Source organism: Anastrepha ludens, chromosome 6 (assembly GCF_028408465.1).
Source record: "Anastrepha ludens isolate Willacy chromosome 6, idAnaLude1.1, whole genome shotgun sequence".
In the NCBI taxonomy this organism is placed as follows: Eukaryota; Metazoa; Arthropoda; class Insecta; order Diptera; family Tephritidae; genus Anastrepha; species Anastrepha ludens.
The window spans coordinates 100521137-100540074 of record NC_071502.1 but is presented as its reverse complement, the minus strand read 5'-3'; the positions used below and the strand labels follow the sequence as shown (position 1 = coordinate 100540074).

The 18938-nt window shown below is 35.1% G+C and overlaps 1 protein-coding gene and 5 non-coding genes across 13 annotated transcripts in view; 3 read left to right on the top strand and 3 right to left on the bottom strand.

Moving 5' to 3' along the window:
- The window catches only part of LOC128867896 (NAD kinase), an 87717-nt gene that overhangs the window by 7898 nt on the left and 60881 nt on the right, over window positions 1–18938 (bottom strand). The window contains exon 1 of one of the 8 annotated variants that reach the window (XM_054109488.1): window positions 15811–16012. The exons of 6 other annotated variants lie outside the window; for them this stretch is intronic. Coding sequence is in view for 1 of the 2 variants with exons in the window: in XM_054109487.1 (XP_053965462.1) it covers window positions 817–1010 (194 nt within the window). In the remaining variant the exon portion in view is untranslated. Of the gene's footprint in view, window positions 1–816; window positions 1469–15810; window positions 16013–18938 lie in introns of those variants that run through there. One more of the 8 variants, XM_054109487.1, reaches the window with a different exon arrangement.
- Trnak-cuu (transfer RNA lysine (anticodon CUU)) lies at window positions 3427–3499 on the bottom strand. Its single transcript has one exon. It is a non-coding gene; the product is annotated as a tRNA-Lys (tRNA).
- Window positions 3874–3946, bottom strand: Trnak-cuu (transfer RNA lysine (anticodon CUU)). Its single transcript has one exon. It is a non-coding gene; the product is annotated as a tRNA-Lys (tRNA).
- Trnad-guc (transfer RNA aspartic acid (anticodon GUC)) lies at window positions 5009–5080 on the top strand. The gene has a single exon. It is a non-coding gene; the product is annotated as a tRNA-Asp (tRNA).
- Trnad-guc (transfer RNA aspartic acid (anticodon GUC)) lies at window positions 9072–9143 on the top strand. The gene has a single exon. It is a non-coding gene; the product is annotated as a tRNA-Asp (tRNA).
- Trnad-guc (transfer RNA aspartic acid (anticodon GUC)) lies at window positions 13013–13084 on the top strand. Its single transcript has one exon. It is a non-coding gene; the product is annotated as a tRNA-Asp (tRNA).

Below are 18938 nucleotides of genomic sequence, written 5' to 3'. Positions count from 1 at the left end.
TTTCAACAACAACAACATTGAGAAAAACGAGAGCACAAAGGTCGTCGAGAGAGAACGAGCATCACAACTAACGAATTGAAGCAACAAATATTGCCTTGTATGAACGCGATTTTCTAACTGATACTCATTAAATGCTTTCTAACAAATGTCATTTTTGGCAGCTCTTTTCCGCTGCTGCCAATGTATCAATATTTATTTATGTCATTTGCTTCATCTATTCGTCGCTTGCTAATGCACGGCGTATCGAAGACGGCTATTATAGGACTATGACGTCTCGCCCTAAAACAACCCTCTATTCCGTACTTTACTTCTTATACACTAAGTCCCCTGCGTGCCATAGCGGCAGTTGTGGTATGCTAGCTTCCCACTGTAATTAATTTTTATGTAATAATTGAAGGGGAAGGAATTCAGTTTTCCGTCCCCTTCCGAATGCGAACATATTTTTTTGTTTTTCTTAATAATTATAAAAATTCCTGACTGCCGCCAAAAGTGTCAAGACAATCGACATATCGAATGTTTCGTATGAACGTACATATGTACCGATCTGTCTGTATGTATAGGCATCAATACGTAAGAAACCAAACCAGATTTTTTACTTGATCACCTTAAAATTGTTAAATGAGGCTGGCGCCTGGCACCGAAATCTTTTTAATATTTTTTACTACTTTTTGTGGAAATACTACTTTTATGGACGGGCCATATCGAGCATTTCTTACAAATATTTAGACTTGCTTTACTTTCAGTTTTTCTTCACTTTGAAGTGTAAATATTTATACTAATTTTGACTATATGAATTTTTCAGCTCGAATATTTAACCTTAATGTTCTGCAATCTGCTGTGATTTTGTCTTGCAGCGATAGCTGTTCCAGCACAGTTTCGCCATTGTATGCATGAAAGCCGTTGTTGTAGTCTTTAATGTTATTATTAAATTCTTCCAAATCAATGCCGGCGCGTTCGAGAGGTAATGCGTCCAGCAATAATTCTTGATGACGTCGATGTATTGGCAACATTTTCAAAAATGTTTATGTGATATTTTTTTATAGTTTTAACACTTAATGAAACACTTTATAAAACGCAAGAATGTAGTTTGAATGCACAGCATAAAAAGATTATAAAAACTTGATTAGTTTAAAATGTTTAGTTTCAATTTTGTGCATATAGTATACATCTACAAATATATATGTATGTGCATATGTGTGCAATAGATTCACACAATTGCTTGCGATGGCGGAACTTGTTTTTTGGTTTTTGTTTGCTGTTTGTATTTTTATTTTATAATATTTTTATTGTTAGCCAAGTATAATCGTGGTGGGCTTGTTGCTTGTTCAGTCGACTGTTGCTACTGTGCGATGCGGCGTTAAGCGTTTGCCTTTTTGATTGCCTTTTGATTGGCTTTGGTTGTTGCTTTATTAGCCCGTTTCGGTCGTGGCTTCGTCGCTGTTGCCTGTACGAAGGTTTGGAAAATACTGAAAACAACGTGCTACCAACAATTGGTATTAAGTTTTTTTCGGCATTTTTCAAACGAGCAGCAGCAGCCAACCAGACAGCAGAGTAACATTCACAGTTCGTTCGATGGAAGGAAGCATAACTCTCGTAAAATGCGATGAGTATATGTATGTAGTACGCGGCTATACAATCATAAACAACGAGGTAGTGTGAACAACAAAAAAACCCAAGAAAAAAACAAATCAAGTAAATAAAATGTGCACACTTTGAGAGCAGAGTAAGGTAACAGTAAGTAAAAGCAAAAACAAATAAGAATAAGCAAAGAAACATTTTGAATGGAAGCAATAAACAAATAAATATTGAGGCGCTGAAGCGGATGCGACGATGCGAGAAGCTGAGAGTGGTGGCGGAGTAAAATCGATGATGTTCAGGCACTACATAAATTTTGAGAGCAGTAGAATTGTGTAAGTTGCTGTGGGAAGCAACCAGCTGTAACCACTTGACTTGGCTAAATCTTACAGATGCTGCTTTTTGGCTTTTAAAGTCTTGTAATTGATGTTAAATAATTGCCGCCATTGCAGCTACATAAAAAGTGAAAGTAATTAAAAGCGAGTGAGAACAATTTTAATAGAAAATATGGCGTTTGTGAAGCCACTTACTGTGGCAGTATTGGAGAGTTTAAAGAATTTTCGCGGTGTTAATTTCTTTTATTAAATTTATTTATTATTTATTTATTAAGTGTGAATACATGCACTTTGCATGTTGGCAACGGCGAATATCGCAGGCGATGGAACCATGAGCTGTATGAGTTTTATGACAACACAGACATAGCGCAGCGAATAAAGATCCAGCGGCTACGCTGGCTGTGGGTCATATCGTCCGAATGGATACAAACGCTCCGGCTCTGAAAGTGTTTGATGCGATACCAGCTGGTGCTAGCAGAGGACGAGGAACGCAAAGGAGGGCGTTGTAAAGGTCAGGTGGAGAAGGATTTGGCTTCACTTGGCGCCGGTTAGCACGAGAAAGAAGCTTTGTTAAACTCGCGTAAGCGGTTATAGCGCCAATTAAGAGGAAGAAGAATACATTTAAAAATTATTTTTTAATGAAAAAAACTGGCTGCTATTTCTTTATATAAAAATATCAAAGCACATAAAACGCCTTCATACGGACTCAATCCTTTCCACGAGAATCGGGCCTACCTTACACAAAGAATATAGATTAATATGCGTTTAAGGACTGACACTCCAGCATAACCTAGAAGTTTTTGGAGAATATTTTAGAATATTTAACAAAACTGACCACTCTAGATGATTAAATTTTTAAACCAAGTAAAAGAGGTATTTTAAATAGGGGCAACACTTTTGAGAAACACACTAAAAATGCATGATTGGTGAGTGTCAAATTAAATTATAATATTTCCATATTCCATGAGAGTCACCTTGTGAACTTTGGCAAGAGACTTGCATCCAATATAATCAAAAATCTTGATTATTCGGATTTAAACACACTTTAAACGCTTTTTCTGTAAGTTTCGGCCTATTTTTAAACCGCGTATGATTTAGCTTGAAGTGATCGAAAGTCGTTCCTTGCCACCACTGATCGCCATTGATTGTTTCATTGAAGTTATGGGTACAAGGAACTTAACGAGCTGAAATTGCAAAGCTTGTTTTGCTCTCATCACGAATCTCTCCGAAGTATTATTAGCAAAAATATTAGATGCCGCTACTCTGAGTGAGCGAAAACGCTCAAATTCCACTTAACACCTCAGTGGAGTACTACCAACAACGTAAGGAACAGCATCAGTGGAATATATTCCAACATAATTTTTATCGTTTATAGGTACACATGACTGGTAGAAATATTGCTCATAATTATTACATAATGTTGCTCATTGAGTTTTTAACTGGAAGCAGTTTTTTTTATTAAATACGTCAAATAAATTATCAGTATGAATCTCTAGCATAGCAAAAAACTGAGTTGCGCCCAACGTGGGGCTCGAACCCACGACCCTGAGATTAAGAGTCTCATGCTCTACCGACTGAGCTAGCCGGGCAATTGTTATCATTTCAGTGTATCAGCGTATACAAATCTAAATCAGGAGTATACAATCATTTTTGAAAAACCAAATAGTAATAGAAGAAAAATTTTAAATTTTCCACATAACCAAAAAAATATTAGACCCGTAAAAATACTGTTTTTATTCACGCTTTTTGTAAAACACTAAGAGCATAATGATATTTACAAACAGTTATAAATCGACGGTAAGGAAATATAATATTTTCCTCACATAAACTTTGCAAAGATAATTTTTTCAGTGCATATTAATTTTGCCAGCTTAACATTTATGTATTACTACTATTAGCGGTTAAATGTACAGTGATATATCACTTTTCGATCTGTAGTAGCTATCGTAAAAAGTTCATTTCGCGCCCAACGTGGGGCTCGAACCCACGACCCTGAGATTAAGAGTCTCATGCTCTACCGACTGAGCTAGCCGGGCAGTTAAAAAATATATATTTATTTAGCAATAGGACTCTGTCAAGACAAGAATAAGTCAATAAGGCGATTCACGATCGGTTCGATGCTTAAATTTTGCGTTGATGTTGCTTTAAATCTATAAATGGAGGAGCACACGCTCTCGGAGAAATTTTATTCCAAACTTAGTTGTGCAATTGGGACATTCTTTTACAAACAGTACAAAGCAGCGGATAAAAAATTAAAAACACATTTGTGATTTGACTTTATATTTTTTTTACAAGTTCTTGATAACGAAAAAAAGATTCGTATTCGAGATTAGAACAAATGCAGAGGAATAAATGGGATCAAAACTTCTAAAATTTATTGGCTTTTGGCTTGAAGCCTCATTTTTAAAAATGTATTACTCTGGTTCCATTGGAAGAAGCGCGGGCGGAACGTGACGTAAAAATAACAGCTTGAGTATTATTTCATTAATTGTCAATCGTAGATGTATTCACCATGGATTTATCAAAATGGATTTACTCTGAATTAAAAACATTTGCACTTAAACCAAAAACAACTCGCATTATTTAAATTTTTTTTTTTTTTTGTTTGCAAAGAACTTATTTGGCAACTTGAATGCACTCCGCTTCAATTTTTATTAACTTTTAATTCTTCTTGTGGCAAAGAAAAAACCACTCGTTTCCTGGGATAACGTGAACTCAAAAATTCAAAAAATTTAAAATAAAATACAAAATTTAATCATAAATTGAAATTAGCAAAACTCAAAAAAACAAAAAACAAACTTCGAAGTACTAAGTAATAATAAAAATACATTTTAATCTAATGAGATACTGTTAATAGATAGCGACGTGAATTTGTTAAGCATCATCAAAACAATGTCATTTCTGCTTACTTATCTGAACAAAATATTTTCGCAAGAACTTTTTTACAGACAGACAAATATTACGGTTAGGCAGTTTTGTGAATACTCTAATTATATTTATTTCCTCTTTGAAAGGCACTGAGATTTCAAATTAAATGAGGGGATTATTTAAACACGTGAAGGGCATTTGTAATAATTTGATTTCATAATATTTCAACATCCTCGATAGTATAGTGGTCAGTATCCCCGCCTGTCACGCGGGAGACCGGGGTTCAATTCCCCGTCGGGGAGAAAGAGAAGATTATTTTTATTATTATTTATTATTTTTTGGTTACTTGTGCAACAATTTAAATGTTAAATACATAAACTTAAAAATGGCAAACAAATGAAGTTCACTTCAAAAACACAATTCAAATAAACAACATATTTTTTAAATTATTTCTTATAATTTTAACTAAGGCATTTAAAATTACCATTTACTTCGATTTACTAATCTACATACTAGCCGACTTTTACCCCAACCGCATATTTTATATGCAAAAATGTCCACTGGTCAGCATACATATAAACGAAATTAAATGTGTTAACTTCGTGTCGAGGGGAAGGTCAATCTAAATTCCAATGCAATTCTGAGAGCCGACATTCTTCCGTTACAATAACAAAACAAATAAACGGCAAATTGTTAAGTTGGAAAAATCCATTATCGAAAAGCACAAACGTCAAAAGTTTATATTGTAAACAGAAAATTTTGTTAAAATAATATAAGGCTTGAATTAAGTCTATATGTATGTAAGAAAAACAAAATTCTTTAGTGTTTACTATTGACAAATTCAATCAAATCAATAACTTGTTTTACGTCACCAGCTCACCAGCATATGCGTAAGCGCAGGAAAGATATTTGATGGCATTACATTGACGGCGGTTTGGTTGAGTCGCTGCGCTTTCATTTGCCTTTTAGTTTTATTAACTATTCATTTGTTAGTTAAGCCTCACATTGAAGTATTTATTGTTTTTGTATTTTATACGTCAACTTTACCGTATGAATTTACACATTAGGGATGCAAAACGCAAATACGCACTTTGAACAGGCTCTAAAGTGCGACGCGACGCGACGCAAGGCGACACTAGTCAACGATCTGAAGGCGCGGAAAATATAAAGTGTATGCAAAGAATAAATATTTACAATTCACATTGGATACAATAAACATAAAAAAATATAAATCCGAATAATTAATTCAAGCTGACAGTGGAATTGTAGGCGAGGCAGGCCAGCAAACACAAAGGTGCTAGCCACTTCAGTGTCTGGGCGCTAGGATTAGTTCAGGCGCTGTTGTCAGGCAGGTGGAGGTTTCTGGCTAGTTGCACTTGCAAAGATTGTGTATGTGCTGACGAACAAAGAACGTTACGCATTGCATTAAAATCCTTTCGTTTCAATTACTTAGTTAGTTATGCATGCAGCGGCTGCATGAGAGTGGTCGCCGGTTAACTGGCTGACGATTCGAAGTGTTATATGCAATTTATGCACTTGTATGGATACACCAGCAAAAGCAATGATGACAAAAATGGGTGTACAAAAGGAAATGTAAATAAAAAAAGGTAAAATTTAAAGTTACCCGGTAAAGTTGAATTTTATAGGATAGTTTTGAATAAAATGGGGTGAGCCACTTTGAGGTTATTTTTTAAATAATACAGGTATATTATTTTGGCGCTAACACTTGGCAAGCGAATAATCGAAATATTGAGGTAGTTACGTAGGTTAGATGGTAAGAGTACCACAGGTACACTTCAAGTATCACTTACGTGCCGTTTTAATACCATAATGTGGACCACTACCTGCGAAAGATTTAGGGAAGAGAAAACCATCTACAGCCATCCAGTGCTGTTGATATAGTGGAGGAGAGAAAAGGGATCTAGGCTGGAGAATTTCCTCAAGCAATCCCCAAAGTGCTCGACAGTGTCTTTCCCTGCAGGATACCTACAGCTTCTACAATAGGGGTTGTACGAAAGTCCAAGCTTCTCCGCATGAGTTCCGATCACCCAGTGACTAGTGAACACCGTAATGAATTTGGTGAAATATTGACAGTAATACAGTATTATATCTTCGCGCTTCGAAATGGTAACAGTCTCGAGTTCAATCAGCTTTGTAAAATATCGAAAAATTATTCCCAAATTGTGTGTTACGTTGTCGAAAAAATGGGGCAAAAATTTAACGAAAATTTCGAAACCTGTTGTCAGGGCCGTAGAGAGCATATCCGGGCCCGGGGGAAAATTGCAAATGCGGCCCTTTCAAATGATGTCTATTTCATATAAATACGTATAATCTCGAGTCCGGGCCCCTCTGAAAACTCCGGGCCCGGGGGAAAAAGTACCCGATCCCCCCCCTCTCGTCGGGCCTGGCTGTTGTAGTCAAGCACCAGTCATGAGCACTAGCGCTTTGAAACCGTTAGAACTATTTTGTGCGAACTTCTTGAATCACTCAATTTTAAATTTCAAAGTATACAAATGTTATCGAACGAAACTGCGCTTATTAGATTAACATCGGAAAATCCTGACCATGATAATTACATTGTCGAAATACAATAAATAAAGAAAAAATAAGCAGCATCTTTTACTTAATCTAATAATATTATAATAAAATGCTCCTAAGAGTCGAAGATATCAGTAGGCGGTACTCTAAATTATATCTTTAATAATTTATTATTTTCATTGCTTCACAACTAACTTTTTTATGCCATACATCTACCCTTTATAAGTGTATCCTACTTTTTTCCTTTTCTCCTCCCCTTTTTTCGCTGCATCGATATCACACGGAATGAATTTGATTTCTCCTCCAAGTGGGATCCGCCCATGGACAACCATGTAAACTAACTTTTTTATGCACTAACTTTAACAACGGGGGTGAACGCTTTTACTAAGTACTAGGTGGCGCAAAATTAATCACCCTAACCAAAGATTTACTTATAACTTTTGCAAATGCCGTCGTGCGTCAATCATATTTCACACTTTTGAACACTAGATAACTACAGTATACATACAGACAAACAATGGCGCGCGCAAAGGTCAAAATGTTTTTTTTTAATATAAAATGTATTTAATAAATATTTATTTTTATTTCATTTATTTAATAAAAAAAAATTATTCAAAACGAAATTGGATGATTAATTTTGCGCCACCTTGTAGATATTTATTTAAGAAAATTTTTAATGTATGCCAATTTTACAAAATATTTATTTTTTGCACAAAATTTCACGCAAATATTTTAAAATACCATTTTTTTTATTTAATGCAAAAATTGTTCAAGATGAAATTGGATGATTAATTTTGCGCCACCTTGTAGATATTTATTTAAGAAAATTTTTAATTTATGCCAATTTTATAAAATATTTATTTTTTGCACAAAATTCTACGCAAATATTTTAAAATACCATTTTTTTATTTAATGCAAAAATTGTTCAAGATGAAATTGGATGATTAATTTTGCGCCACCTTGTAGATATTTATTTAAGAAAATTTTTAATTTATGCCAATTTTATAAAATATTTGTTTTTTGCACAAAATTTTACGCAAATATTTTAAAACACCATTTTTTTTATTTAATGCAAAAATTGTTCAAAATGGAATTGGATGATTACTTTTGAGCTATCTTGTAGTATTTGCCAATTGTAGATTATGCCAATTTTTTTTTTTACACCAAATTCTACTCAAATATTTTCAAATACGATTTTTTTTATTTAACGCAAAAATTGTTCAAGACAAAATTGGATGATTAATTTTGCGCCACCTTGTAGATATTTTTTTATTTTGATTATATTTATTATTGATTTATGCCAATTTTATCAAATAATTTTTTTATAAATTTGGCTCAATGAAATTTACTGAAATATTTTACTAATAATAAAAACCAAATATGTATTTCTAAAAGCTTCAACAATTGGTTTAAATACATATTAGCGTTCACAGCTTTATGTGAAAAAAATATTCAAAAATAAATATGAACATAAAAATAATATTAAGTGAGCTACGTGTAAACTTCTTCTAAAATTTGTTAGAAAATCAACTCAAAAAAAAAAAAAAACCAAACACGAAAAAAATACAAATTTAATACTTAGTCTATAAGACATGCAAAAGTTGATTTTGTCAAGCGCCAATGTTACTTTCTCGATAATATAGTGGTTCGCCTGCGCGGGCTGTCACACTTCATATAAATACATTGGATTAATAATGAACTTAAATAATCCTGTAAGAGCAATCAAATTTGGTTTTGACAGGTAATTAAATAAAGTCCTCGATAGTATAGTGGTTAGTATCCCCGCCTGTCACGCGGGAGACCGGGGTTCAATTCCCCGTCGGGGAGTTAAAGTTGAGCTACACTTTTTGTTTTTTTTTTTTTGTTTTACTTCCAATTTTGGATTTTATTTTTATTTATTAAATAAAATCGGCTTTCTCCTAAAAAATTTGGTGTGTACAAATCGTTTCCATAAATTGTAATGCAAAATCAGAAAGAAAAAAGTTACCCTTTTTCTTTCATCATGTTTTAATTTGTTTTATTGCAATTTATGAGAATAATTCGCTTAACTGGAATCGACGATAGAGCCGAATGTTTTTAATAACTTAAGGGAAGCCGGTTCACAACATTAATGGCTATCGCCCGTACTAGAATCATATTATTATTTCAATTATTTCGTAGTTTTTTGATAAAGGAACTGAACAAACGCGATCTTTAAAGTGTCAAATACAAAACCGCGCCATTTTGTCAAATTTTTTTGTTTGTTTTTAATTCTAGTATGGGACATAACTTCAGTCAAACTGATTAATAATTTTTTTGGTTTTTGTGTTTCAGATAAATAGAAGAGCCAAAATGGACAACAGCGTCCAAGTCCAATTTTTCGACAGGGTCAATTTCAGCGCCATTTTTTAAATTATTAAAATTAAAAAAAAAAAATGTTTTTTTCATTTTTGTATGTAAAATAAGTTGAATAAAAAGCCTAAATAATTTAAATATCGTTTTTCATTTATTTATTGTAAAAAAACCCTGAAAATACCCTAGATTTTCGAGCTCTAGACAACCAGACCCCTTAAATTTTAATAGCAAGGCACACTTTGGGGATTGATTTACTTACAATTCTGCACATGAATCAAAATGTTTACTTCCTAATCTGCTTGGGATTTCTTCGAGTTTGACTATTTAAAAAGAACTTTAGTAAAAAATATGCCGTCGAATATTTAAAAAGTCGTTTCAGTTATATCCTAGCGGCTAAGATCAATCTGCTTTCTATAGTATAACGGTTAGTGGTTAGCATCCCTTAATACAGGAAAATAAGCCAATTCAACATTCATTTTGTTTTTTTTTTATATGTATTAAGTTTTCAATTTCAAAGCGATGTCTGCATTCGGCATTCTCGCGCCTCTATTGCAACAGAACAACATTAGCGTCCGTACCAAACTAAGGATATTCAATGCGTGCGTTGAATCTGCTCTATGGGTGCACCACTTGGAAAGTTACAAACGTCTCCAAACTTTCATTAAGCGCTGCCTCCGATACATACTACGAGTCTGCTGGGCACGAAAAATAAGCAACACCGAGTTGCTTAGGATTGCCATTCAGGTCAAGATTACCTATGAAGTACGAAGAAAGAAATGGCAATGGATTGGTCATACAACAATGTGGCCAAACAAGCGTTACGGTGGAACCGGATCCAACAAGTAGGGTGGGCAGTTGGAAGACCTCGAATTGAGGGTCATAGCACAAAACCGATGCCGTTCTGAAGTTAAATGAAAACATATTTTTATAATCGCCATGCAATGTTAATTTGAAAGTATTGATTTACTAAAATTCTTTCATCGAAAAAATCGTTGAAATTGTAAAATAATTTATATTTATCTTTTGATTTGATATCTTTTTCTTCTTGATTGGCGCGATAACTGCAGAATTTAACAAAGCGCGCCAGTCGCTCCTCTGAAATTTTCAAACGCCAAACCGAATGAATTTGAAGAATTGACGTTATCAAGGAAAGTAAATGGTTGGATCACTATGCTGTTGAAAAGTGTAAGAAATGTAACAGTATTGACTTCAACACTTCTTTCTACTCCTAGGCAGAGCCTAAGATTAATTTGGCCACATAAGATTTCAGCATTTTTCTCATTTGTTCAAAAAAATTTAGAACTTATTGCAGATGCTGATCATTTTTGTGTCTATTTTACCAGCAGGTGTTTTCTACTCATAACAGATTAAGATGCTAAGCAATGTTTTACCCCAAACAAAATATTTATTTGTCTGCTACTAAGCGAAGCAAAAATGGCGATACAAAAATTTATTATGTATTTTTTTTTTGCAACACTTCAACACTTCTTACTACTCCTAGGCAGAGCCTAAGATTAATTTGAAAAATGTAGAAATTATTGCAGATGCTGATCATTTTTGTGTCTACTTTACCAGCAGATGTTTTCTACTCATAACAGATTAAAATGCTAAGCAAGGCTTTACCCCTAACAAAATATTTATTTATCTGCTACTAAGCGAAGCAAAAATGGCAATACAAAAATTTATTATTATTATTTTTTTTTTTTTTTTGCATCCCAAATTTATTAAGTAATTGCTTAATGCCATATTTATCATACGATTACACTTATTTATGCTGTTTGCCAAATAAAAACACGCTGTTATGGAGCGATTTGTAAATGCCAACGGCGTTTTGTCTTAATTATAAGCCAATGTAAACAAATATGAGCAGAAATTATGTGCAAAAAACAGATACTTGAAGTCAGCTGCTTAAGCACAGGTGGCACAAGTCGCCGCGAGGCATCAACAGCACACACTCAACTGCCAACTTTGAAGTGGAACATTGAAGTTGTATTGGTTCCGCATTTCGAGCAGCGGGTGGTAGGCAAGTCATACATTCATAAGTGTACCTATACTCAATGTTGGCAAATTTTCCCCATGATGCAGTCAAAGCTCATAACAGTAAGATTTATGAGGTTCACTACTATACAAGCGCTTTATGATTGGCTGTCACAGCAGTGACAATGTTGTTGGTTGCGACAGTGACAATGGCATATCCGTATCCGTTTCGGTTTCGGTTTCAGTTTCGTTGTCAGTGACGGAGCGTTGACTGTTGCTGCAGCTGGTTTTAACGCTAAGTTTTTTTAGCCAAGATGTCAAGTACAAGCTAGTAGTCGCGCTTCATTAATATGAATACGAGCATACACACATGCATACATACAAGCAAGCATGTGCAGCTATGCGCTCAAATATGTACCAACACGTGTGTGCACATAAATCACTCGTGTGAATCTTTATACTGCTCGTTAGCTTTTTTTGTGGTTTTTACATTAGTCACGTCTGATTCAGACAAATTACAAAGACCGCAAAGTAAATAATTTTTAAAACAATGTATTTGACGAAAAATTCAATTGACAATAAGTTGACTTTCCTTTATCAGTAGCGGGTCGATATGATTTTTTCCAAATAAGTCGGGTAATTAAGCGCCCAAGTTTATTTATAACATTAATTTCTTTTTAAATACAAATTTATACATATGAATCGTTTGTATGCCGTGAATGATTTATAAAGGCGCATTTCTGATGGCTTATTTCATGTCGTAATCGAAATAATGCGGACGTGCGAGACATTTTTTTTTTGTTTTGAAGTGATGACAAAATTAGTGGGTGGACAAAGGTGGAAGAGTTGTATTTGTAATATGGGAGGAGGACAAGGTAGACAGGCCTTGTGTCGAGAAAATGTGTACACAAAGAGACTCCACACTGTATTTGTAATAATATACGAGCATGTTTTGAAAATATTTGTGGAACAAAATCCTGACGCACACTACAAATCGGAGGAGGCGGAGGAGGAGTTCGGCTAAACACCCAGCCAAGTATGCAGGCGTCAATTATACTTGCATGCATATATATACATATATTGAATGTTTCAAAAGGGTATTGATAAGAAAGAATTTAGGTACAAGGTGGCACAAAATTAATCACCCTATTGGAAAATTTATAATTTTTGCAAATGGCATCGTTCGTTAATCATATTTGACACTTGCGAACTAGGCAGCTAAATATAATAAATTATCCCCTTCACACAAAAAATAAATTTCCTTAAGAACACAGGATTTTTTTGAAATTAAAATGCGGCTTTCCATATAAATAGGGTGTAATTTCAATATTCGATCTTTCGACAAATTTTCGATTAGTATATTTTAAGATGTACTAAATTTATATTCCTCGATAGTATAGTGGTCAGTATCCCCGCCTGTCACGCGGGAGACCGGGGTTCAATTCCCCGTCGGGGAGAGTTGGTGTGTAAATACTAATTTTATTTTATTTCGTAGCTTGTTGTTTTATATTATTTGAAAATTTTCTATTCGAGTTATTTTTTATGGTTATTTTTTATGTATAATTCACTTCATACGAACGCATTCATTAAATGTGGTGGCAAATAGACCAACAACAACGTTTTACATATTATAATATCATGACAAAATAAAGTAGAAAAGAAAAAGAAAAGGACAAACTATGTTGCACAGCCCACATGAAGTTAAAGCTAAAAACATATGACAATAGAGCGAATGGAACGGATTTTCATCATTTCATTTTACGCTGACATCTGGCTGGACACGGCGAAAGAGGAAAAAAACAAATCAGCTGATTTACCGATACCACCTTTAACCCTTTGGGGACGGAGCCACTCGACGGGCGAGCGTCGGCTAGGACGAGAGGCATTGGAGCGCGATTAAAGAAAATAAATATGTTGAACGTTATAAAAACTAAGGTTTTATTTAACACAAGAAATTGTTTTCCATAAAATAAAAAAAAAAATAAAAAATTATAAGTAAAAAAATCGAATAAAAAAACAACAAAAAGAAGTTTGGTTGTACTTATGTATACGTTTTATATTCCGACATTATGTTGTATCGTTCAAATGGACGAAGTAATACCGTCATCTTCTGTCTTATCAGATTCAAAGTAATATTCGTTAGAACTGTCGCTATCTAACGTATCATCTCTAGATCGCTTAACCTCGTGCGTGGAATAAATATAAAATATATAAAAAGCCTGTTGGTTTCTCTGGCAGTGACCCTGAGAGACTGAATCGAAGAACTGAAATTCGTTCTGACTCTACCGTCGTCTCACATCGTAAGTTTACATTATAAGGAAGATAAGACTACATCGCTAATGGCCCCTAATGTCTTTGAATGAAAGCGTGACTCTTTGCATATCTTATCGCTCAGAACGACAGACGACGCAAGCCTTGAAGCTACGAACTAATTTGGGCGGCTTAATGCCGACACGCTTCCGAAACGGTAAAACGGCTTGGGCGGCTATATGCCAACACTCGTCCTCAAAGGGTTAATAGATTCCCCTTGAACAAAAACCAATGAATGGCTAATTATTTTTCTTTTATTTTTTTTTTTTTATTATATACACACAAAACTCACTTTTCAAAAATCACTTGCTTGAAATATGACAAAAAAAAAACATGAGATACTCGTCCTATTTAATTTTTATACGCAAATCAAGTGTGATTCTAAGAACAATTTTGATAACTTTTGATTTTTTTTTTTTTTTTCTTTTTTTGGTTTTACTAAGTTATCGCATAAACGCATTGCACCTTCACATTCGCATTTCACCCTTAAATATTTTGGCAAAAAGCTTGTGGTAAAAACGGTTCCAAGAGTACACTCCATAAAATAGTAGTTAGATATGTGTGTTCAGATTCAATGTGGCGCAATATTAATCATCCTATCGGAAGATTTATAATTTCAATCATATTTGACCCTTGTGAACTAGACAGCTGCAGTATTCAAACAGATTTATGTTATATCCGGCCAAGGACTGTCACTCCAGCAGCATTAATTTGAATGTTTATGTTTCTACAACAACAATGGAGCGCGTAAAGGTCAAAATAAACATTTCAATCACTCAAAGTAATTTCTTTTATTTAGTAAAAAAGTTATGCAAAAATAAAATTGAATGATTAATTTGGCGCCACCTGTATTTGTGTATGTGTTTTTTTTTACTTTTATTCAAGAAACATAATCTGTGGTACTGTATAATTGTACTATACAAAACAAAATTAGCGCACACAATACCCTACATTTATAATGGGTGTTTTTTTAGCTGCATAAGAATTATCGATATTGATACCTGTGGTTTGACAACTGAGAATGGCAAACTATGTGAACATTTCTGTTCAGTACGGCCTGGCAAGTGATCATTAATCATTTAATGCCAGAACAAGGCTAGGTGAAATGGTTGAAGTGCCGGTTTGGCAGTCCTCAAGTAGCACTAAAGCGCCGTTTTGATACCATTATTATACCTCCAACAGGAAGATATCTACAGCTAGCCAGAGCTGTTGATATAATGGAGGAGATTGATTGGATTTAGGTAGGCGCACTGCCCCAGGCTGTCGAAGAAATAGGCGCCCAGCGATCTTAATCGTCTAGCTGCTAAACCCGGAAAAAAACAAAAGGTCCCACAGCTTCTGCAATGGGGGTTAAATGGTAACTCTAGCTTTTCCGCGTGTGTACTGATCGTCCAGTGACCAGCTACGAGTTTGGAAATTGAATGGCGAGAAGTACAAAGGAATTTCTGAGTCCTCCGTATATTATACTGGGGCCAAAGGATTTTCGAAATAGCACATGAAGAAATTGAACTACATCTTTTCTGCGCTTTCCTGAGAAATAATTTGTGCAGTTCCCCTTTAACAACTGTCAGGGGGATGCCGATGCCCGGATAGGAGGCCTCTGAGGCCAATTCAGTCCCCTTCCTGGATTTATTGGAAAAAGTAGTAAAAAATTGAACTGATCGAATGAACCAGGTAACTCGTAGCCGCGGTGGACATCCGACACATTCAAAAACTAAACTGCATGAAATTATCTACCAGATTATAAAACAAAAAAAATTCATTCTAACAATATTTCTGTTGTGTTATCATTTTAAGCTCGCAATCTCTTAAACAAACATCTCTTATACACTATTTAAGATTAATAGTTTATAAATATTTAAATAACACGTACTCATTTCACTTTCACTAATCCTTTAAGCAGCACAATCAGACCAACAAGCCTTTGATGTCACGATAATTTTCGAGGACACTTTCACTTGTTTCTATCAAATGGCCTCACACACTTGTCAATAGCACAGAATTGCTTACTTTGTTTTATTTTTTCGTATGGTTTTTAAAAATACACAACTTCCCGTCTCGATCGTATCACGGCACTAACTAAAATATTTAATTGTAGATTACAACAAGCCTCAGGCCCCAATGAAAACAGAGACTAATACAAATGTCCGAGAAAGCTCACATATAAACACACACATACACACACACACACACGCATTATTATGATTAGACAAAGTATAACCGTATATATGTATGTAGGTGTATATGTACATATTTATTTTATCTAGCAATTTAAGTACATAGCGGAGTACTGATTTGATTACTCAGTACTCTGTTGTCTGCAAATAAGTCGTTCTAATGAACACTCCCGGTGTTAAAGGTGCAACTACGACAATAACAATGTAAATACTCGTATACAAGCGTGCAGCTCATGAACAACAATTAACATTTAAAATAATACATACGTACATATATAAATCAATCTTAATTAACAACTACGTACACACGTACATACATACATACGAGTATGTAGGCATTTGCTGACTTTTACTTTTTGTAAGCGCTTTCGAAATACGTATGTACGTAGTTCTTTTCAACTCGCAGCGAGCTCGAGCTGAGCTAATGTATCAATAATTTTACTATAAAAACGTGCATGCACTAAAAGTGTGCTCATTTATATGAAATTTAGATTCTAGAATTTTTTTTTTACAATTTGGCATGGAATATAAGCGCAATCGATTGTTTGCAAAGTCGAAAGTTCTTGCACAATAAACCGCTGCATAGCTTAAATTCCTCGGTAGTATAGTGGCTAATATAGGGTTTTCCAATAACAGGTGTTGTTTATCGCTATCGAGAGATGATTGACGATTTTTATGGCCGGAATTGGATGGTATTGATCTGAACAACGTATTTTCAACAAGGTGCCGCTAGGTGCCACACAAGCAACGAAACCATTGATCTTTTACGGCAAAAGTTTCCGGACCGTGTTATCTCTCGAAGAGGTGATCACAATTGGCCACCGAGATCTTGTGATTTAACACTTTGTGACTTTTTTCTTTGGGGCCACGTGAAAGAGAATGTCTACGCCAACAGCCCAGGGTCGATTCAAGACCTCAAGCATGGAATTCGTGAGGCTATCGAGGACATAGGGCAGCCACTTTGCAATTCGTTCATGGAAAATTTCATGAAAAGGATATTGTCCTGTAGGCGTGGTCGTGGTGGTCATTTGCCTGATGCTATTTTCCACTATTAACGGCATACCTTCCTCTTTATAATGAAATAAACATCCGATCATTTATATTAAAAAATAGAATTTTTCGTTGGATACCAAAAAACACCTCTTATTGGAAAACCCTTTGTTTACAACATTCCCCACTGTATTTTCCTCATAAAATTACCGTGTTTTTGCAAGTCATGCTGTCTGGCTCATTGCAGTTGCACGGACATTTAAGATTTTTCTTTGCATTGGGATTTCATGTAAGCCCAACTGATTAATTGACTTGAATTTCTCGAAAGTAGAATGATTAGTATCCCAAAGTGTATAATCATTATCCGCAAAGCTTCTGTTTCTGACAGTCATCAGTCAGTTTTATATCCAAATGAAAAATTACAATCATTTGCATATGGGAATTTGGTAGTTTGTTACGAAGGTTGCCTTTTATATTTTTTTCCCTTGCAACACTACTTGCGATGAGGTGTTATTTAATATTTGTATTGAAAAGTTTGGTACTTTTTTGGCGTAAGGTTAGGTTAGGTTAGGTTAGCCTGGTTGGCATTAAGCCACGCATAGACCTTTTGGCCCCTAGCGATACCAAATGGAGACTGACCTCTTTGAATATTGAAGGTAGGTATCATGTAGAATGTCAACGCTTTTGGCGAATCTAAGCAGAGCTGGGGAATCCGCTTTTGAGACATCCTCCAGACCCTCAAACAGTGGCGCTCCCAGGCATTTTAAACGCGTTTTTAATAATGCCGGTCAAACGCACAGGAGGTGATCTAAAGTTTCCTCAACATCCTCTCTGCATTTCCTGCATTTGTCAGTGTTAGCAATCCCTATAATAGCTCTGCAGTCCTGTCGTTAGACCGTAAGCTCAAAATGAGTCAGTTTTTTGCACTTTGTACTTTTACTGTTTTGCATGTGGTCAGATTAGTTCCCCTAGTTTCCATTCGCTTTTTTAATGTGGTCGTCCATTTCGTAGTATACTGTATTTAGCGGCTTTTGTATGTCATTCTCTTGTTCAAATGGTAGTCTAACAGCACTTTTTGCTATCTCATCTACTACTTCGTTTCCCATAATGCCTTTGTGATTAGGTACGCAATAGATGTGCAGCCTTCTGTTTGCGGCTAGGCTTTCTATGACCTCCCTGCTCCGTTGAACATTTTTGGGCTTGATACAATATGAGCCTATTGCTTTTATTGATGCTTGACTGCCCACGTATTTATTAATTATTGTTTTTGTGTAGGCTAGCTCCGCGGCTTTACCCACAGCAAAAACTTGCACTTGGAAAATACTGCTCTGGTCTGGCAGCTTGATAGGCTGCCTAATCCCTAGTTTTTGGCATAAACTTCCATATAACATTTTCACTTACGAACTTTATTTGCTCTTTTTTCAGTGAGTTGAAAAATTCATCATGCCCAAAAGGTGGGATTCACTCGTAAAAATTTGCATGCGATGATTTATTACGATTTTCGACATGGATTATCGAGACAGGAGTGCCTTGGGCAACTTACTTCGACTTTGGTCATTGAAGCACCAAACTTAACCACTGTGAAACGCGGATACAACGAGTTCCAACGTGACCGAACGACGATCCTTGAAGGATGAATTTCGTGAAGGGTGTCCAAAAACGGTTATTGTGCCGACGCAAGATCGTCATGTGACATATCAGATAGAGATAGAGATATGTATGCCTAAGCATTAGTGGCACTAACATAGGTACATTCAATATTGCATGAATGATCGAATTAAAGGGTAATCCGCTTATCATCCTTGATTCGGCACCTTAGGATTTTTTTTTGTTC